This window comes from Ambystoma mexicanum, chromosome 12 (genome assembly GCF_040938575.1).
Source record: "Ambystoma mexicanum isolate Mex_15411 chromosome 12, UKY_AmexF1_1, whole genome shotgun sequence".
Lineage (NCBI taxonomy): Eukaryota > Metazoa > Chordata > Amphibia > Caudata > Ambystomatidae > Ambystoma > Ambystoma mexicanum.
This window is the reverse complement of record NC_090936.1, coordinates 921,278,774-921,301,580: the sequence shown is the minus strand read 5'-3', so window position 1 is coordinate 921,301,580 and position 22,807 is coordinate 921,278,774. Positions and strand designations below refer to the sequence as shown.

General features: G+C 47.6%; 1 protein-coding gene across 1 annotated transcript in view; it reads left to right on the top strand.

Moving 5' to 3' along the window:
* LOC138514683 (uncharacterized) overlaps positions 1–19,358 on the top strand; it is a 43,806-nt gene extending 24,448 nt beyond the window's left edge. Inside the window, exon 2 of the mRNA XM_069630100.1 lies at positions 19,063–19,358. Within this exon, the coding sequence (XP_069486201.1) occupies positions 19,063–19,358 (296 nt within the window). The remainder of the gene's footprint in view (positions 1–19,062) is intronic.
* The last annotated feature ends 3,449 nt before the right edge of the window (positions 19,359–22,807 follow it).

The following is a 22,807-nucleotide window of genomic DNA, read 5'->3' as shown; positions in this document are numbered from 1 at the left end:
AGTGATTGTTGATTATGCTACCAGGTATCCTGAAGCATTCTCCATGAGGAATAATACAACCCAGCAGATTTTAAAACACCTCTTATAGACTCCCAGATGCAAGGAAAAAGATCATTATAGACAAAGTGAAGAGTATACTCAGGCTAATGTCATCGAGCCTTCTTCAAGTACTTGGTCATCTCCCATTGTACTGGTGACTAAACCAGACCAAACTTGGAGATTTTGCATAGACTTTAGGCAAGTCAACGCTATCTCAGCCTTTGATGCATATCCCATGCCTCGTATAGATGGCCTGATAGACAAGGTAGGAAATGCAGTTTTCTTGTCAACATTAGATTTAACTAAGGTATACTGGCAGGTACCTTTACATGGCCCAGACAAAGAAAAATCTTGTTAACATTATATTTAACTAAGGGATACTGGCAGGCACCTTTACATGGCCCAGACAAAGAAACAGCAGCCCTTTCAACACCAATAGGACTTTTCCAATTCAAGGTCCTACCCTTTGGTTTACATGGTGCACCAGCGACTTTCCGAAGACTAATGGGTGGAATTTTACAGCCTTATTCTGATTTCTGCCAGGCGTATATTGATGATATTATTATTTGTAGCCCAACATGGGAAGGCCATGTTTATCATCTCTATACCATTATGAGAGCCCTACGAAAACTCGGGCTGACCGCTAACATAAAAAAAACGTAGATTAGCTCAAACGGCTGTAAAATATCTAGGCTTTTTTGTAGGAAATTGTAGTATACAGCCTCAGCAAGAAAAAGTTAAAGCCGTTCTAAATGCAGCAACATCCAAGACCAACCGAGACCCTAGAGCATTTTTGGGTTTAATTGCATAGTATCACAGATTTATCACTAATTTCTCTGAAAAAACATCTCGGTTGACTGACAAGCTAATATACGCTGAACCACAAAAGATTTGTTGGACTGATGAGGATGAAGTCTGTTATAATAACTTGAAACACACCTTATGTCAGAATCCCATACTGAAAGTGGCAGACTTCTCAAAAGACTTTATACTTCGTACTGACGCCTCTCTGACTAAGTTAGCGGCTGTATTATCCCAAGTACACAACGGCTTAGAACACCCTAGATTTTTTGCCAGTCGCAAGTTATTTCCCAGATAGAGAAACTATTCAGTGTGTATGGGAGGATTGGTCCAAGAGACCCCACTCCCCTGCAGCCTCTCCCCCCTGTGAAGTCCATGGCTCGTCAGGGATTTCCACTGACACCAGGGCCCAGGTGGCGGGTGGACCACTGGCTGAAGACATTGACCAAACATGCTGTATTTAGCTAGGCCCTGGAAACCATTTTGTGAAATCAAAATGGTTTGAGCCCTGTGCACCACAGCGCGGCCCCCACCCCTAGAGAGTCTTGCTTGTCCGTGCGACCGCAGCTCCCTGGCAGATCCGCTGAGAGCCCGTTCCCACGAACAGACGGACATGAGCTAGTGTTAGATGCAAACACTGTAACATTTCACCTTCCGCAGTGTATCACTGTTCCCAGTATGACCCGGCCAGCAGGGCCAGGGTGGGAAAGAACTGTAAAATGGTCCCCTGACAAAAGCAGAGCCCCCAAATACTAATGAGCAAATTACCTGTGATGAAACTCTTCTCTCCATGACCTTTCTGACTAAAAACATGTAACCTCCATGAAGATGGCAGAATGTGTGCTTATATGGCATTCCGGTTGAAGTACCTACATCCCCGTAGCTATGCACAAATGGTAAAAGTGTCCCGGGGTTTTCATTTTATATGTTTCGCCGAGAAGACTGCACTCCAAGGTCCCATGCCATAACTGAACTAATGCTGCTAGAGTGCAAAGGAAGACAAATACAACCCTATTGGGAGCTCATGTAAATGGTGCACGAAAATGCACAGTATGTATGTCCAAGCTCACCATGTGTCACTGCCATCAGTCTTTTTAGCCGGTTGTTCCTGCGTGCTCCACCAACCTTACTACTACCTCACTTACCGTGAATGTATAGAAGTGTAACAAAATGTTGTGGTTGTTAAATACTCAACATATAGGTAACGCATTTGAAATGGCCATGTAAAAGGCACTAACAATGTTGAAAACATAAGCTTTGAAAAGACTCAATGAGTATTGTATATTATATGAATGTTTATGCCTCTTCCACTTAAATCCACAACACACGAGGAAAATACCTTTGTGGGCATATCCAAGGCCATTCCCCCTTCCTCCCCATTGAAGCCTGCCAGACGGAAAAGCAGAGGCCTGTGCTGCTCTGCTCCACCTCCCCCAATTCGGCTGGAGCCGCTTCAAACACTCACATTCCCCCGCAGCACCCAAGGCCACGGCCTGCCAGCTGAATTATTTACAACCCAGCAGTAAACCCCGGCCATAAACACAGGCCCGAAGGTGCCCTTTCTTAGGCTCCACGACCCACCGGCTCACCTAAGGTTAATGGCCCCTGTAAAATTAGGACATCCAATATTATAGCAACACTACAGGAACACATTCATAATGACTTCTAACGAGACATGATAACTCGGACAGCTCGTCCCTTACCCTGAGACCCAACCTTGCGACCTATGATACCCGGTCAACAGGATGATGGTAACCACGTATTGATGTATCACCAAAAGACCCCACTCTAGGTGCATTCCTCCTGTGTTGCATTAACCTGTAGAATAACCTATTGGAAGATTTACCTGGGAAGATAATACTGCAATGTTGAATGACTGCGGTGTGCGTGGCCTTAGGGCAGAATGCCAGGAAAGACGTTCATCACTGACACTGGTCACGGCTGGCACAACAACACCGTCCGGATGAACCCAGTTGACCTGCCCGGCCCGGCCCATGAGGGTAACCAGTGACATCCAAAAACCACAGCAAACCACATCACAGCGGAACCTATAGTTAGTCGTCGCCACCCAATCCCCACGAACTTGTGCCCCCTATAATATGTAGGTTCTTATGACGTTTTTTGTAAATATATACGCCTGTCTTTGCTATTGTCAGACAGAGCGCTCTCGGAGTTTGCAGAGTCCTTTGCATGCCCTATTCTGATTGATAAACTCCCATTTAAGCTCACCCGCACTTTGTCTTAGCCTTATTCCCATCTTGGGAGAGTCCATTATTGTCTCTCATTGTGGGGAGGATCGTGCTATCTGGGGGACGCTCGCCTTCAGTGGTGACCCCGACAGCGTGATGATTATTTTCTCTTAACATATATATATACATATCCCTACCGTCCCCTTTGGCACGAAAATCTCCGGTCGAAAAGGGATACGCACGGTGCGCCTGCTCCGGAAGGCTGCCCGCCAACGGCGACCGGTACGCTCAGAAGTGCGCACTCAACAAAGAGAGGGTACGGGATCCCTGTTGAAAAATCCCCTTTGAGTACCGCTCGCCGCAGCCGGGGCTAACCGTTGAGCGTACGCCAACACTGCCTGGCCGGACCCAGTTCGGAGACTCTCAGTTCAAGACGGGCACGTGAGTATTAAGTGCGAGCGACCATAAAGGGAGTAGGGGAGGAAAACAGGACAGGGAACGAGGTTGTTTGAAAGGGGACACTTTGGGACTACTAAGAACCACTTTAGACTTTCTTTACTTTTTCTTTGCATATGGCCATTAGGATTAAAGGTGAAAAGAGATAAAGAGACGGGAACCTAGCTCCGCGAGGGGGGAGAAGGCGGCGCTGCATAGTGCTATCTTGACTAGTACTGGGAGTATATGAGGAAGTGAAAATAAGATAAAGGTGTCTGGTAAAAGGGAGACACGGCAAATATATTAGGGACTGCTATTCTTTCTATTCTTCTCTCTGGGTTTATGGGGAAAAAACAGGGTTAGTACAAAGAAAAAATAATAATAATAATGTAAGAAGAAAGACGAGTGTATATCAAAACTACAAGACAAATTAATATCAGATTAAGAAAGAAAGGGACAGCTAGTAAGGGAGGAAAGGGATTACAAATTGAGCGGTGAATAGAGTGTTGTCTATGAGTGTGCAAGCATCACATGTGCCAGAACATATGTGTCACGTTGAATGTATAAGAGTGGTCATAAGTGTATAATTATGGTGAGGTCATGGTAAGTGAGACCAGAAGAAATTTTGCAAGAAAAAGAGCAATACAGTAAGGTGACTGTTTTTTCTTTGGATAAATGTGCTGAAGATATTGGCGGGGTACGAAGGGTGCTTTGCTCTTGTATGTGCCCCCTAAAAGCATATGGGGAAACAAGCTGTGTGCAGCAATTCTTAGATTGTTCAGGTGACGGAAGCACATGCAGGTCCCCACACGCAGTGATACGCAAATACTCAGATATGTCAGGTGACACATTTATACAAGGAGATATATATATATATATAGAGAGAGAGATAGATATACATCCGTATCGAGCAGCCACGAACTATGGGGACAGAAACACCATTAGCACATATTTGTAAGAATCTACCTGGGTATGCTGAACGCATTAAGATATATCACGATCAGTGGATTACAGAGCTGAAGGGGGAAGGGTTACCCCAAATATGGCCCGAAGGGGGATCGTTTGACAAGAGTGTCCTAGATATGGTAGCTACATGCATTTATTTGAAATACAAGGGGAAGCAGCTACATAATAGGAAAGAAATATTAGACCTATGGAGATTGTTTGAAGAAGTACCCCCACCTAAGAAAAGGGAATTAGGTACTGATCTGCCATCTACCACTGACAATCCATTACTGATACCAAAAGACAACAAGGTGTTGCCAGAAGGGGAGCCACCGGTAGAGGTAACTAGGTTGTACCCAATACTAAATAAGCCAGTGCCCGCAGAAGGATACAGTGACCCAACATATGTACCCCCAACAACAGTCACTACGACTCAAGGGCCAACAGCACCCCCACCGTATGAGAGTCATAGAGAGCGCGACCAGGTAAGTACACCAATAGTGAACATAGAGAAACTAACAGAAGAGCTAGAGTCCAGGCTCTCTGTAGCAAAAGACAAGCTCTCGAGGATAAAAAGCATATGTGAACAGACTGCGACTAATGCTGCTAGGTCAGAGCTCACATCAAGAGCGCAGAGTCAGGATAAAACCATTGAGGAGGCGTGGAAGAAGGGGAGATATTGTTTAGGATACAAGAAGAACCGGCCCGAATAATTGAACTAAAGGAGAGGGAGGAGCGCACTGACGATGAGATAAGGACCACAGGAGGTAGAGAGGAGCTATTGTGTGATATAGGAGAAGACTTAGAGGAAAGTGAAAGATTAAGCATGGCAATGGGAGGAGGAAGTGAGGGGGTGGATGGTGCATGTTCAGGGAGAACCATGGAAGAAGAGTGGGCAGGACGACTAAGGAATAGGTTGGGGAAAATGGCACCACTAGGAAAGAACGGAGTGAAGGTGAGTGCAGACAAGACAACAAAGGGGAGGTTACAACTCCCACTAATACACAGGGGAGGAGGGAGGCCGAATTACATACCCTGGGCTCAGATGGATAAGGCCAATTTGTTAAAGTTATTGCCCCCGCTATCAGGAGGGGCAAGCAAGTGGATATATGCATTTGAGAAACACACAGCCGGGGTACCTCTAGCAATAGGTGATGTGAAGAGTCTGCTAGTATCAGCAGTCAGGGATCAAGCTGAAAGAGTATGGGTAAAGGCTGGCTTCCCGGGAGTAACGTTAGACTGTGATTGCCATGATGGTTCCTCTTTTAACACAGTACGTGCCAGGGTGTGGGATGCATTAAGAGAGACGTTCCCAGACACCCCAGATTTGCAGTCAGTCATGCAATGTACGATGAACGATGGGGAAGATGCTATGGATTACATTTTTCGGGTCCAGGAGATGTGGAGAGCAGAAACGGGCACGCCCTGGTATCAATCAACATCATTATTCTACTTCATAATAAAGAGGGGGCTCCCTAAAGAGGTACAAAAGGCACTTGACAAAATCGCAGGTATTGAAGCAAAAGGATGGCCCGAAATACAGAGCATAATAGTTCACCACTGTAAACGAATAAAAGAGAGGGAAAAGGAGATAGCGCAGAAAAGATTGGTAGACGAGGGAAAATTAGTACAAACGAAGCTGGTGAAGGTCGCTGCAGCAGTAGCCGCGCTCCCGCACAGCAGGGAGGGAGAAGAGGAACAGGAGGGGCTGGTAGCAATACAGGGGAGGATGGCAACGAATTGGGTAGGAGCAGGGCAACGACAGTGGAACGAGCAGGAGCAGAGTGGAGGTCCGCAGTGGCAAGAGTGGGCCCTTCGAGGGGGACGAGGTGGGGAGAGGGGGTGGACAAGGGTACGGGGGAATGGGAGGAGGTGGATGGCAAGGTCCCAGAGGTGCGCAGGGAAGCTGTTGGAACTGTGGGAGGTGGTGGCACTTTTCCAGAGAGTGAAGGAGTAGAACAAACAACGGATTTCCAGAGATAGAACACTATGGCAACCCTCACCCGGGAAGCCCATATGGTCTTCCAATGGGGCGACAACAGAGGGAACAAGAGCAGGTGTACCCAGAGCAAACGCAAGTGCATCTCACAGAATCACCCACAAAACAACGACATTATGCACTACACCCCAGGCAACCCCTCGCAACGAATGCCAATGGAGCACCAGCACCAGCCCCCTATAGTGGTGTATCAGTAGTTTCAGGAAGTGTCTTCAGCCAGGGGGGGACAATGAGACAACCAGCATAGGACAGCCCACAGAGAACACTTGCGTGTCCTGTTCTATCTACAACCTACGATGCAGCGGAGGAACCATTGGTAGAAGCACAGATGGGAGACAAGCAGTTCATATTCATGGTGGATTCGGGAGCGGAGAAATCATGTATTCATGAGGGCCGGTTTCCGTTATCTAACAGGAAGTTAGAGACGCAGGGGTTCTCTGGGACTGTAATTGAAGTTCCTTACACAGAAGATTTGGATGTGACAGTGGGGGGTAAAACGGTAAAGACACCCTTACTGTATAATGAACAATCGCCAATAAACCTGCTCGGAAGGGACCTTCTTAGCAAGCTTAACATGACAATATCATTTACAGAAAGAGGGATAGTGTGCTCGACACCAGGAATATGCCCATTACGCATAATGCTGGTAGTGCAGGCTCGGACACAGCACCAGAAATACGTGGCATGCCAGTGGACGAGAGAATGTTCATCGAAGGCTTAAAAACGGTGGCCCAAGTAGTCCCCTAGCTAAAAAAGTTGGAGTGGAAAATACCCGCAGAATTCATCTTCCGCCCAATAGTGCGCCCAGACATAGCACCAGGGTCAGTGGTATCCTTAGACCTGCATGCTGTACAGGTATCAGCAAAAAGGATTGCAGTGATTGGAATGGACATAGATGGGTGTGCATCAACGCTAATATTGCCCTACCGGACTTATCTGATGAGGATCTCTTTTCTGATGTGGAAAATGATGGCGAGATAATAATGGAAATAGCAATGCCCTGTGACATTTTGATTCAGACAAGACAAGTTCCCGTCCAGTTGATGGCAGTGGTGGGAACGCCACCGTCCTTTTTTGATGATGACATGCGACTGGTGCCAAACAATTTGTGGACAACAGGCCCCCATGATGTAGGTTTGTTGCATGGAGTGACACCAGTGGTAATAAAGCTCAAACAAGGGGCAATTTTGCCCCGAGTGAAACAATATCCATTGTCCCGCGAAGCTGAGGAAGGGATAAAAGAAACAATAAATGCATTGTTAGCACAGGGGATAATAGTGCCTTCAAACTCCCCATGTAACACCTGTATCTACCCGATCAAAAAAGCAAAGGGAGGGGCTTGGAGGATGATCCAGGATTTACGCCCCCTAAATGACGTCATACAGAAAGAGTTCCCTTTAGTCCCGAACCCTGCTTCAATATTATGCAGCATCCCAAAAACGGCATCACATTTCACAGTGGTTGATTTGAAAAATGCATTCTTCTCCATCCCCTTGGCAGAAGAAAGCAGATACCTGACAGCATTCACATTAGGGGGAAAGAGATACAAACATTGCAGATTACCTCCGGGGTACTGTGAAAGTCCAAGCATATTCAACCGCATACTACATGAAGACCTGGGTAATTTATCAGTTGAAAGCACGATCATTCAGTACGTAGACGATTTGCTCGTCTGCGCACAGAGTGAAGAGACGTGCAGAAAAAACTCAGTGCCACTTTTGACGCTGCTGGCGAATAAAGGGTACAATGTGGACAAGGGAAAGCTACAATACTCTCAAACAGAGGTGCTGTACCTGGGACAGCTGATATCAAAAGACGGGAAAAGAATAATCCCTGACAGAGTGGAAGCAATAAGGTCAGTGAGAGAACGAACAACAGTGAAGGAGATGCAGAAATTCTTGGGAATGTGTAACTATTGTAGAGCATGGATATTAGATTATGCAGCCTACACCAGGCCATTACTGCAAGCACACAAGGAGGCCCAGTAAGAGAACAGGAAAATAGAGTGGTCAGAAGAAATGAGTGACTCGTTTAAGTCACTAAAAGAGCTGATTTCGAGTGCTCCAGTAGTCGCCAATCCTGATTATGAGCGCGAATTTTACCTGTTCTCACATTGTAAGGGAACTCTTATGACAGCTGTACTGACACAAAAGACTTCCCTAGGACACAAACCATTGGCTTACTATAGTGGCACATTGGATGCGGTGATGCAAGGCCACTTCGCGTGTGAGCAATCTCTCGCCGCCGCCGCGTTCGCCATTGAGAAAAGTGCCACAATAGTAATAGGGTGCCCTGTCACGTTGTTTGTGGAACACTCATTATTTGCAATACTTGAAAGATCAAAAAGTACACTGACCACACCGAGCAACTGCCTATGAAATAATATTGTCCAGCGCCAATATTCACGTGGTAAGGTGCAGGACAGTAAACCTGGCAACATTCATCACAGAACCATGCACACTAGAGGACATGCAAGAACACAATTGTGCAACTTACACAGGAGAAACGGGGGAGGGCACGGTGGTGTGTGAAAATGCCCTGAGCGAGGGAGAGGTGTACTTTGTGGATGGGTCAGCGTCGATTGACATGGACACAGGAGAGAAACATGTGGGACTGGCAGTGGTGAGGCTAGAAGAAGGTGAGTATGAAGTACTAGTACAGTACCGCCTCCTGTCCCATTTCTCAGCCCAGGCAGCGGAACTTATCGCCCTAATAGAAGCATTACATGCAGCTAAAGGATGTGCCGTAACAATATATACAGATTCAGCCTACATGACGACGACAGTACATGGAGGTCTAGCCCGGTGGGGGCGGAGGGGGTTTCGAAGGACAGATGGGACCCAAGTGCAACATGCTGAACTACTGAAAGAATTGATTGAGGCCCTAAAAGATCCAACAGTGGTAGCAATAGTGAAGTGCCAAGCACATACGTCCAACACAGACGTTGTATCTTTGGGGAACGCAGCAACAGACGCTGCTGCCAAGGAAGCTTCATATTTTGAAAGTCATGGAGCAGGTGAGTACCTATTACAGCACAAAACGAGCGAAGAGCTCCCAGAAGGATACAATGCCATGCCCATATCACAAATACTAGAGCTGCAGGAAGGGGCCAGTGGTGATGAAAAGATGGTGTGGGAAAGAAGAGGGTGCAGCCAATCGGCAACAGACTTACTATGGCGCCAAAATAACTCAGGAAAAGTAGTAATGCCCGTCAAACTGTTAGAGATAGCATTTCAGCAATTACACTTTCCCGCGCATAACACCAAACAACACATTGCAGCAGAGATACAAGAAGACTGGTTTGTGCCATGTCTCCAAGAACACATATCTAGATTGACAATGGAGTGCACAACGTGCCAAATACATAACTCTGGAATGACTCTACGAACACTCAGGGGGACAATTCCAAAACCCATAGGGCCCTTCAGAGAACTGCACATTGATTACGCAGACATGGGGGATAGGTGTAATGGGGCACGCTACATGATAGTGGTTGTATGTCCATTTTCGAGGTGGGTGGAAGCAGGCCCATGTGCACGACCTGATGCTAAAAGCGCTGCAAAGTTCCTAGTAAGGGAAGTGTTCCCGCGTTGGGGAATTTGCAACGTAATTCGCTCAGACAACGGCACTCATTTTGTGAACGAGCTCTTCAAAGAAGTGACCACGTTATTGGGAATAAAACATAAATTGTGCTCGATTTATCATCCTCAAAGTAATGGTGTTGTCGAAAAGATGAACGGACTGTTAAAAGGGAGACTGTCTAAATTGTGTTTTTCGTTAAAGAAAAACTGGACCTACTGTTTACCCCTTGCGCTGTTTGAGCTGAGGAATCAGCCGAGCAAGTACCACCATCTGTCCCCACACGAAATTGTGACAGGGAGACGGATGCACACTGCACATTCCCCACTACGCCAACACTCAGATGCACACAGAAGCGCCACGATATTGGGAGATGAATTCACAGAATTCCTGAAGAAGCTAACTAGGGCAGCGCGTGCAATCTCAAAGCAGCTCTCACCACCATTCACAAGGGAAGAAGGAAACACAACGGTGTCCCTTGCAGAACATTAAGCACATGCACAATTAATGCCAGGAGAGTTCATTTATGTCCAGAGCTTTGTGCGCCGGTGGAATGCCCCAAGGGTCCATGGGCCGTACGAAGTGGTATTTTGTACCCCTACAGCTGTAAAAGTAAAGGTGCTCAAATACTGGATACATTTGACAGATGTGCGAAAGGCATATAATAGTGTACAGGAAGAGGTAGATGGGGAGGCACAGACAACAGCAAACAAAAGTAATGAAAATGATGAGTGAACGTGAACAGGTGAATGGAGGAGTGTACCCGACAGACAAAAAAGTTAACGAAAGAAATCATATTACAGGTTATCTATCGAGATAAATGAATTAAAAAAAATGTTCAAGTGTAAATAACGATGTGAAAAATATGTATATTGTCTATTCCCTTCTCTGTACATTTCCTACCTCCCCCCCTCCCCTACCCAACCCATCTCCCTTCCATGACCTCCTCGCACAAACAGTGCCAAAAAAGAATGTTTACATGCACGCACTTAATGCACTTTTATATCTCAAACAGGAACTACCATGGCAACTAACGGGCAGCCTGCAACGGATAGATTTGTTACATATAGAGAAGTTTTAGCTGAAAGATGTAGATATTCGTATGAGTGTGGATTGTCTGTATGCATTACATTATTTTTTACAATACTGTTTGGCTTGGTTACGTATTGGTTTATAGCGTTCATCACTATCGAGATGAACGAGGGGGGAGGGAACAACGGGATTAATGCGACAAATGAAACAACAACTGCAAATACTAAAGAAGGTGATTTTTTGGTGTGGGACGGATCTAAACTTGTATGGGGATATTACACGACACCGCCCAATGTTGCTATCTCGCCAAATGAAAGACTGCAGGAAAAAATGCGAAACAGCACAACTTCCCCGCCAAAAGCATCTAATTACAATGCCCACAGTTTAAATGATCACAACGCCTCTGTTATATCATGGTTATACAACACCCCCACCAGCGTGTCCACTCCCGCATAAGAAAACACACTGCTAGATAGCATAAAGAAAGAGAATGAAAAGATGGCTGTGAGATACGAAGCATTATACAATGAATGGGGAAAGGGGGGCGAAGGGGAGAAAGGGAGGCCTACACTGTTTCTCGCCCACGGAGCTGGGAGATATCTTAGAAATAACAGGAGGAAAAGGGAGGCGGGAAGGAGAAAATACGACGAGTATTACGGGTTGGGACTGGACAAAATGGAAGATCCACGACACCCCCACCAGACAAATAAATGGTATGCGGACATGAGTGCAACGGCTAAGCAAACAACAAATGAGAGCTGTTATGTCTGCTCCCTCATTCCCCATGCTTCAGGTACACCCAAAGTATTGCTGCCCAATGAGTTGCCTATTGTCGATGCCCAATGTCTCCTTCATCTCACGTTGTGCAGAATTAAGAACACCTTCCAGGCACATGAGATAATTTTTAAAATGCTGCAGAATGAGAAGACATGTTATCCGAAGGCGGTAGGAGTGATATGTTTGGAGGAACCATTTTTTATAATACAAGGGACACTATTTTCAGAAAATAAGTGGAAAGATGAAGAGATAATGTGCAAAGCTGAAGCGCTGCGAGGTGTGGCACCAGAGAAACTGCAATGGATAGAAAAAACTTGCACACCAGTCTGGAAGGAGCACATCTCAAAATTGACTTGGGTGACGGCCATTGAAAAGCCCTTCAAGCTACAGAAAGAAATAAACTACGAACTGTGTTTCAAGGGAGACGGGAAAGTCATCATGGGGGTAAACAAAAATTGCAACAAGACCCTCACCATCCCAGATATGAGAAAGGGCGGACCTCATGGACACTTATTGGGTATGTGGCAACCAGGCATACCTGCACCTCCCACAATCTTGGAGTGGCAGCTGCTCATTGGCTACCCTACATTCCGCACTAATGGTGATACCGGAAAGCCACATTGATGGGAGCAAGAGAATGCGAGAGACCCCTTAGCAAAATGAGGCCCAGCCATCTACAGAGTCACAAGTATATGTCCTGTCTTCCGGTAACAAGGAGAAGATGCTGTCATGAAACAAACAATCATCGAACTACATATCAAAAGCATTATCAGAGCTGCTAGCACAGATCCCGGATAGATATCGATTATTCAGTTCTGCAGAAACTTTCTTTGCCTCACTCATCCCTAGCATCCAGGCACAAGCAAATGCAAAATGGCTCCAAATTACACGCTGGGAGCTGATCCAGCTGGCGAATGACACTGAAGAAGGATTTAACGTAATAAAGGTGGAACTGCGAGCACTGCGGCTAATGACCATGCAAAATAGGTATGTCTTGGACCTGTTGACAGCAATGGACGGAGGTGTTTGCCGAAAAATTGGAAGTGCCTGCTGCACTTTCGTACCTTCCGAAGACGCGGATAATGGTTCCTTGTCCCATGTGATTGAAGCAGTACATAACCTAGGAGAAATAATGAAAATGGAAGGTGGAGCAGAAGCAAGCACATGGTTAGACAACATCTTCTCCTGGGTCCCATCATGGCTGGGAATGACTGTTAAATTTTTGATGCCGACAGTAGTGTTCCTCCTTTTTATCTTTTGTATGTGCCAGGTGAGCCTTCGATGTTGTGCAAATGCAGTACCAAACGGTGCAATGATGATGGTGACAATGGGCAACGCTCGCGGCACGGTACAACATATGCAGGAAGTAGAGGTACAAACAGGAACAGAAAACACACCAAGATACCAGATGGTTCCTAGGTACCACAGCAGAGATGTGGTAGACAGGCTGTGGCACACTATAATTAAAGAGCCCCGTATACTTGAATGGTATGAGGAGGTGTGGGTGGATTTGAACGAGGATGAAGGGTGTATATATCTGACGTGCACCCCTGACGAGTATGCTAGAAGGGGAGAAAGCCTGCGAGGAGTGTGTAGGGCATGGATGCCCAAAAAAAGGTACCCCTGTATGGGATGAGGCTGTAGCTGAAGAAGAAGAACGCAAGAGGTTGAGGGAGTTACAGTATTCGTTACTTAAGTAACGAAAGGGGGGAAATGTATGGGAGGATTGGTCCAAGAGACCCCCCTCCCCTGCAGCTTCTCCCCCCTGTGAAGTCCATGGCTCGTCAGGGATTCCCCCTGCCACCAGGGCCCAGATGGCAGGTGGACCACTGGCTGAAGATATTGACCAAACATGCTGTATTTAGCTAGGCCCTGGAAACCATTTTGTGAAATCAAAATGGTTTGAGCCCTGTGCACCACAGCGAGGCCCCCACCCCTAGAGAGTCTCACTTGTCCCTGTGGCTGCAGCTCCCTGGCAGATCCGCTGAGAGCCCGTTGCCACAAACAGATGGACATGAGCTAGTGTTAGATGCAAACACTGTAACATTTCACCTTCCACAGTGTATCACTGTTCCCAGTATGACCCGGCCAGCAGGGCCGGGGTGGGAAAGAACTGTAAAATGGTCCCCTGACAAAAGCAGAGCCCCCAAATACTAATGAGCAAACTACCTGTGATGAACGTCTTCTCTCAATGACCTTTCTGACTAAAAACATGTAACCTCCATGAAGATGGCAGAATGTGTGCTTAAATGGCATTCGGGTTGAAGTACCCACATCCCCGTAGCTATGCGCATATGGTAAAAGTGTCCCGGGGTTTTCATGTTATATGTTTCGCCGAGAAGACTGCACTCCAAGGTCCCATGCCATAACTGAACTAATGCTGCTAGAGTGCAAAGGAAGACAAATACAACCCTATTGGGAGCTCATGTAAATGGTGCACGAAAATGCACAGTATGTATGTCAAAGCTCACCATGTGTCACTGCCATCAGTCTTATTAGCCGGTTGTTCCTGCATGCTCCACCAACCTTACTACTACCTCGCTTACCGCGCATGTATAGAAATGTAACAAAATGTTGTGGTTGTTAAATACTTAACATATAGGTAACGCATTTGAAATGGCCATGTAAAAGGCACTAACAATGTTGAAAACATAAGCTTTGAAAAGACTCAATGAGTAGTGTATATTATATGAATGTTTATGCCTCTTCCACTTAAATCCGCAACACACGAGGAAAATACCTTTGTGGGCATATCCAAGGCCATTTCCCCTTCCTCCCCATTGAAGCCTGCCAGACGGAAAAGCAGAGGCCTGTGCTGCTCTGCTCCACCTCCCCCAATTCGGCTGGAGCCGCTTCAAACATTCACATTCCCCCGCAGCACCCAAGGCCACGGCCTGCCACCTGAATTATTTACAACCCAGCAGTAAACCCCGGCCATAAACACAGGCCCGAAGGCGCCCTTTCTTAGGCTCCACGACCCACCGGCTCACCTTAGGTTAATGGCCCCTGTAAAATTAGGACACCCAATATTATAGCAACACTACAGGAACACATTCATAATGACTTCTAACGAGACATGATAACTCGGGCAGCTCGTCCCTTACCCTGAGACCCAACCTCGCGACCTATGATACCCGGTCAACAGGACGATGGTAACCATGTATTGATGTATCACAAAAAGACCCCACTCTAGGTGCATTCCTCCTGTGTTGCATTAACCTGTAGAATAACCTATTGGAAGATTTACCGGGGAAAATAATACTGCAATGTTGAATGACTGCGGTGTGCGTGGACTTAGGGCAGAAAGCCAGGAAAGACGTTCATCACTGACACTGGTCACGGCTGGCACAACAACACCGTCCGGATGAACCCAGCTGACCTGCCTGGCCCGGCCCACGAGGGTAACCAGTGACATCCACCAACCACGGCAAACCACATCACAGCGGCACCTACAGTTAGTCGTCGCCACCCAATCCCCACGAACTTGTGCCCCCTATAATATGTAGGTTCTTATGGCGTTTTTTGTAAATATATACGCCTGTCTTTGCTATTGTCAGACAGAGCGCTCTCGGAGTTTGCAGAGTCCTTTGCATGCCCTATTCTGATTGATAAACTCCCATTTAAGCTCACCTGCACTTTGTCTTAGCCTTATTCCCATCTTGGGAGAGTCCATTATTGTCTCTCATTGTGGGGAGGATCGTGCTATCTGGGGGACGCTCGCCTTCAAGTGTTAGAAGCATTAGCCATCAAGTGGTCCATCCTTTACCCTAAATATTACCTCCTGTGAGAAAAAATTAATTATAGTTACTGATCATTCTCCCCATATATGGATAAGTCAGCGAAAAGAATCTAACCCACATGCTATGCAATGGTTTCTGGACTTACAGCCATACTGTTTCACAGTGGAACATCGGAAAAGCAAAGATCAGAGTAATGTGGATTTCCTTTCTCAGTTCCCCTGTGTAACAGATTTGTGCACATTGCATGGGGGGAAAGGTAAGTGAAAAACCAGAGGGTGTTTCACAACTTAGTCCCCGGGGATCCCATACTCGGGTGTCCAGAGAAAGGCCATCCCTTTTGGATCCTGACCCTAGGGCTGGACAAGCAAGGGAGGATCACCTAGGTAGGGGGTAATCAGGGAGTGGGGGAGAAGCACCCAATGATGAGACATGGTATCCCCCCTTTTTCTACAACCCATCCAACCCCTATCCCTGTTTATTGTATGTGAAACTACAACTCCCATAATTCCTCCCCACTTTGTCTTGACAAAAGTACTGCGCCAAGGAATATGAGGAATGAGGTCAGAAGGATCACCTCCCCTAACTTTCATTGGCACTGTCCCTGTAATGAGGTCAGGCAGAGTCAGGCACGTAGCTCTAATAATGTACACCTGCCACTTATTAAGGCTCCCTGTGAAATTAGAAAGTGGCACGCACAGGCACACTTTGAGTGAGGCTGTGTACGAGAAAGAACAGCTCTTCCAAAGCTGATGAGAACCAGGCTGCGGGAGTTGGAAGGTCAAAAGGCTGATCAACAGTCGAGAGGATCGAGAGAAAGCCAGGCAAGATTTCCAAGCTTTCCGTAAGCCGTGAGTGTTCGAAAAGCAGAGATGAGCGAGCAGAGAAAAGAAACCTTCAAGGTGCCAGAAAACGGCCCGCGACCCTGCCGGGTGAACGGCGGAGTTGGGGAGGAGCAGAGGATGCATTGGTAACAGCCTTGAGCTGTAGGAAAAATATGAAAGACATTCATTTAACACAACCAGTGAGTTATCGAGGGCAACAAAAGACTTGTTGATGTTAAAGGGAAAGTGACTGTGATTTGAAAGTTGACGTTTGCACGTGTGACGATAAAACGCGAATGAAGAGAACAATTGTTAAAAGAAAAGGATACAAAGTAGCAGAGTGGTCCCACGAGAGGACGTCGCACATTCAAAAGTCTCTGTGAAATATTATGAACTTTTGAAAGATATTGCATGCAGAGATCAAAGGAAAGAAAGTTGAATAAGAGGAAATGGAATATGTGAATTGGGAAATATGCCAAGATGGCAAAAGTAAAATATAAGAACTTTGGAAAAGGCCAAGAAGGCAAGTGAAAGAGAATAAGAACTACAAGTAACATGAGGCATTGGCGCTGCAAAAGAAGATTGTGAATTGAAGGAATATGGAAAGAGAGGTTGAAGTGGTCATGTAGAGGTCTATGTAAATTCCTTGCAGATTCTATAGTCTTCGAGAGCGATCGATATATGAGATAGAACATGGGGAAGGGGAACCCCCACGATAACAAGACGGGCTTGTGCCAGGCAGAGGGAAGTCTTTGTAGAACTTTAAGGAATTGTGTGATGAATTTAAACAAGACAGGCTCAAGTCTGGCAGAGGAAAGTGTGAGAAACCAAAGGGTGTCTCACCCACTAGTCCCCAGGATCTCTCTCTCAGGTAGCCAGGGCACGGCTATCGCCTTTGGATCCAGACCTTGGGGGTGAACCAGTGCGGGAGGATCGCCTGGGTGAGGGGTCTTCCGGGAGTTTGGGTGAGACAGCCGATGGTGAGACGCAGCATTCCCCCTCTTTTGTTCATCTACCCCATCCTATTTTGTAGGATTTTCCGAAGTCCCAACTCCCCCCCTTTTTACACAAACACTGGGCCGAGGAAGAGGGTGACTGAGAGTAACCAGACTAACTCTCTCACATCGTACTGAATATGTCCCGTGAATCAGGTCAGGCAAAGACAGGCACTTTACACTAAGTGCATATACCTGGTATCAGCTAGCTCTCCTCACATGAATAACAGGCAACACCTAAAGACACACTTTGAGCAAGGTGGAACACGAGTACGAGCAGAACCTCCGGCACACCTACTGGAGCAGACCAAAGGACGAGAGCAGAGGGTCGAAAATCACAAGGATTCCCTACTGGAGGTTGTTGCCTCTGACAGACCGCGAAAGACACGTGGAGAAGGCCAGATCCCACAAGTGAAGATTGCATTGTGTTTCAAGGACACCAGCAACCCTCCCGGGTGAACGGCAGAGTTAGGGAGGCGAGGCCAAGCCTGTGGTACTAACCTTGACTCGTGAATTGCAAATGGCAAAACAAGAAAGAAGTGCACACAGCCAGTGAGTTGACAAGTCCGAGAGTCCGGTGTGTGTTAAAGCGAATGAAGTAGCAACATTATGTCACAAGTGAAGGCTGTGCGTGTATAGTTGAGACGTGAAGAAAAGCAGACCCGTGAATGAACTTTGTAGTAAAAGGCAGCTGTGAGATCAGTGATACTAAATGACTGAGTGGTCCGGCGAAAGGAAGAAGCCCATTCGAAAGTGTCTGTGAAAGGTACATTGTTTGAATTTATAAAGTGAAAGTAAACATGAACTATGAGTCGAAGTGGTCCTGCAGTGGTCTGTAAAGAGAGCCACGCACATTCGAAAGTCTTCGACATCCGAATGGGGTCCAAGCCCGATTGAGGGGAGTCCTGAAGTACAATAATCTTGGGGAAGGGAGCCCCGGCTAGTTTGTGTTGAACTGTGACTTGAGAGGTCTGAGCCTGGCAGAGGGGGACCTACGTGAACTGTGTGCTATAAGGTCTGAGCCCGGCAGAGCAGGACCTTTGTGAACTTTACATTGGAATACAATTTTTAAAGAAAAGAAAGAGACTTTAACATGGAAGGCCAGGCAGGCCTCAACCCACAGTTTGGAACTGCTTAGAGTGTTAGAAAACGAGCCAGAGTGTGTTATCCTGCATACAAGGACAGCCTTACTTAATTAGGTTTAAAGTGAGGAGGAGAGGTGTTTCAACTACCTTTATTCTGTAGAACACTGATTTTTCCTTTGCATACATTTCTCCTTTAACACTTTTTGTACAAGAGATAGGACAGGCATTAGGTTTTTATTAGCATAGGCCATTCTGATTTGACAGACTCCACTAGGACTGTTTTATCGTTTGATGGTCGAGACTGCTCTCATCTTAGTTATAGGGCAAAATAGGAGTTTCTCAGACCCCAACATTTTCAATAAAGGTTTTACATATTGTATCCATTGTGTCAGTGTCATACTTGTGATACCATGCCTTCCCTACATATGGTGTTAGGAGTGGGAAATGACTCAATTGAGCCAAATTGGGGGACCCTAAAATTCCAGAAATTTAGTCACAGAGCCTCCAACCCCTCCACCGCCACAAAAGAATCCATAGGCTTTGATATCTGTTGCAGCAGGGATGCCACTACCCCCAGGGAAAAGAGGGATGATTCCCACAGGCTTAGTCCTAATACCCCCTGCAGGTTTTTATATAAGATTGGCCCCAAAATCCGGCCTAGCCTGGGAGTTTGGTTTAGATTTCTTAGCAGGTGTCATAGAGCCAGATGTTCGAGAAGAAATGAAGGTTCTTCTGCAGAACCATGGCGAAACTCCATTTGAAATACGCTGTGGGGATAAGATTACACAGAGAATTCTTGAGAAGGCTCTATTTCCCTGTTTTAAGGAAGAAAGTGAACCAGAGGAAACTGAGAGACTTAACTTAGGCTTCGGAGAGGCTGATGAGCCACTGCTGAGGCAAAAAGGGAAGAAGAACCTGTGATGCTGGAAATGCATTGGAGGGCCAGGGCCTCCCTGTCCTTGTTCTGTAGTCTTTTCTCATGTGTGTTCTGTATTGTTTTCCGCCCAGGAGTCCACGTGGGACTCCTGGCAGTGCAGCTCTTTCTCTTTCTGGTCCTGGTGAACAGACTCTTGGGATACCCTTTTGGCACCCATTGGTGGGGCTACAACCCTGTAAGCATATTGTATGTTTTTGGGCACCTGTGTGTGGCCCACAGAGCAGGGTATGGGCTGGTGGCAGCTCCATGCTGAATTTGACAGGTGCTCTGAGTATCCTGCATTTTGGGATACCCAGGCCTTGCCATTGGAATCAGTTGATTCCTGATAGAAGACAAGATGGCCCCTGTGGCCTCTTGCTCTCTATTGTCTGTTACCTTGTTTTTCTCAAAGTCCTGGGAAGCCCTGACTCTGTCCCTTCCCCCTGACTGGCTGTTGGGTGGAAGTTCCATATATGGGGCCTCATTATGAGTAGCGTGGTAAAACGATGGTCATTACCGGCATGGCGAAACGGGCAGGTCCGTGCTCGTATGACGCCGCTAATAGCGGGTGATTACGAGTGTGTGAGCATGCGCGAACCCCCATGCCGGTAATGCCCATACCGGCATGCCGCAAAAGGCCGTCAAACACCCAGATAGCGGCATCACGGGACCCGCCGATACCGCCACTGCCTAGGAAGAACCCCTAAATACCAACCCGGTAATACCAACATGCTAATACCGGGCTCGTAAAACCGGACCCGGAAATAACGTCATTGTGTTGGAACGGGAAATTGGCCGGCGGCCATCTTTAAAAACACAATCCATTGAAATCCTCCCAAACCACCAGTCGATTCCTGTTGTGCTCTGTGGCAATACTCTGAGGATGTCCAAGGCTACCCGGGAGACCACCCCCCGGCAGTGGAAAAAGTGTTTCTCCGACACAGAGATGAATAGTTGGCAGACACTCTCACTGCACATGCAGACATCATTAAAGCAAATGATATGAAGCTTGAGCCCCAGCTGAAGAAAAAGGAAATCTGGCAGGAGGCAGCCCGCAAGGTGTCGGCTGTGGGGACCACCCCACGTACTGTCCGGGACTGCCATAAGAGGTGGGACGACCGCTGCTTGAGGGTCAGAAACATCATGTCAAGCAACAGGAGGGCAGCCATGGCGACAGGCGGGGGTCCCCACTCACCTGCAAAGATGATGCCCTAGGAGGAGACTAGTAGCAGCTTCATCGATCCTGAGTCGATTGAGGGATTCTGGGAGATGGAGATGGTTGCGGCATCATCCCCAGAAGGAGGTGAGTGACCCTGCACATCCCTGTAGGGGAAACCATGACGTAGCACAAGTGATGTGGAATAGAAACTAGGCAAGGCAATGCATGTCCCTACAGCCACATCAACATATCCAAGTTCAGATTGCGGCCCAAACCCTGCCACTCTGAGTGCCAATCCCAGAAGCAACACACGGCCAACACACCTGGACCGTGCCCATGTAACACATCACACAAACCCCAAATCAACGGCATGCCACCTGCCATGCAGTGAATGCCAATATGCCCCCTCCGAACACCAAGTGTGACACACCTGTAAAATATGAATGCATGAATGAATGGATATTGAACAGCACAATTGTATGCCTCTGGCATGTGACACCATCACTGATGACCTGCATACCCCCCAGGCACCGATGAGGAAGATGCCAGTCAGGAGAACACCGCATGGGGATCCGTGTCACACCAAAAGAAAAGGGCCACCACCACCACCCCCATGGCAGACAAGCAGGCCACACCCACAGGCAGTGTGCCTGTCCGAGTGGAAACACATCCACCAACACCTGCTGCCAGTGTGCCGGACACACAACAGACCCAGCAGCCCACACCAGTCGGAAGGGGGTCCCTTCCTGTGCCGTCCACCACCGAGGATGTCTTGGATGGCAATGTGGACCTTGGGGGAGTCACAGTAGTGACTTTTCCACCCACCCCAAGCCCTCTGACCACCTCCCCGCCCATATGGAGCACTCAACCACCTACAGCAGTAATGATCCCTGCCTCCATGACTCTGACCTGAGGGATTCGGACCTGTGCCCATTCGAGGAGGACAGTACCCAGGATGCAGGCCTTGTAAATGCACCACCCACCAGTGCACCACCCACCACTCCAGCTCCCACCACTCCAGCTCCCACCACTCCAGCTCCTACCAACACCCTGGAGTTACGCCTGTCGAGGGTGGAGGCCCGACAGGAGGCCACGTTGGATCTCCTGCGGCAGTATATTGCCGATGGTGAGGACACAAGGAGGGGTATTGCAACTGCCATTGCAGGGACCACAGCGGCCATCGCAGCGAACACAGCCGCCGTGAATGCGTCAGCTGTGCTCATGAGGGACTGTCTGGGGGCAGTCACCCAAGTACTCACTTCCATCCTGCTCCATATGCAGCGGCCACGCCTTGGAGCAGTCGTGGAACCTGCCTCGGACTCATCCACAGCCACCACACCTGCATCCTCAGTCCCCTCAAGCCCTGTGCGCCAGACGTGGAGGAGTGCACAGCACTCCGAGACGCCACCCCCGGACAGCAAAAAGTCCCAGAAGTAGCGTGGCCAGACAATGGGAGTGGGACACATGGTTGTGGGTGAAGGGGAGCATTTAATGAAGTACATTTGGGGTCTTTTGGGGTTTGTTGGGTGGGTTTGGGAGTTCACTGGGGGTTGGGGGGGGAGTGGTCACTGTTTGAACAAATACACCCGTTGTGTGCAAACAAATTCAATGGCTGGACATTGTTCATTTTGTGTATATCCATTTAATATGTGACGGTGTTCAGTGGCCAACTCCCAACAATCCCAGTGTGCATGTCAACATGGACCCAGTGCGTCACTGACACATGTCTATCATAGTCCCTGTAGTTCAGAAGTATTTGTGAATCAGTGCTTGGTGTACTGCATGGCCATCCCGTGCATCACGTACTGGCAGGGGGAACACTGCATCTCCATCTCCATCCTCATCATCCTCACCCGGTGCATGCATGTCAATATCAGGTGGCAGTGGTACATTTCTCTGGATGCACGTGTTATGCAGCATGACACAGGCCATGGTTATCTTTGCCACCTTCTCAGGACTATACAGGAGTGCCCACCATACCTGCTTAGGCAGCGGAAATGCGCCTTCAACAGGCCAAAGGTCTGCTCTATCACAACATGGGTACGGGTGTGTACACGATTGTACTCCTCTTCATGGCTGTTCTGCGGGTTCCGAACAGGGGTAAGTAGCCACGGCCTCAAGGGATATCCTCCATCACCTGCAAGCAAATACAAATAGGTGTGTGTCACTCTGAGCTGCCACCTTCAGGAAGCACAGTCATGCCGCAGCTATTTGGTGTGTACATGCACATGTCCCTGTACGTATGCAAGATTGTGACCTAGATGCATACTATACTGCTATGAGGTGTGGTAGTCT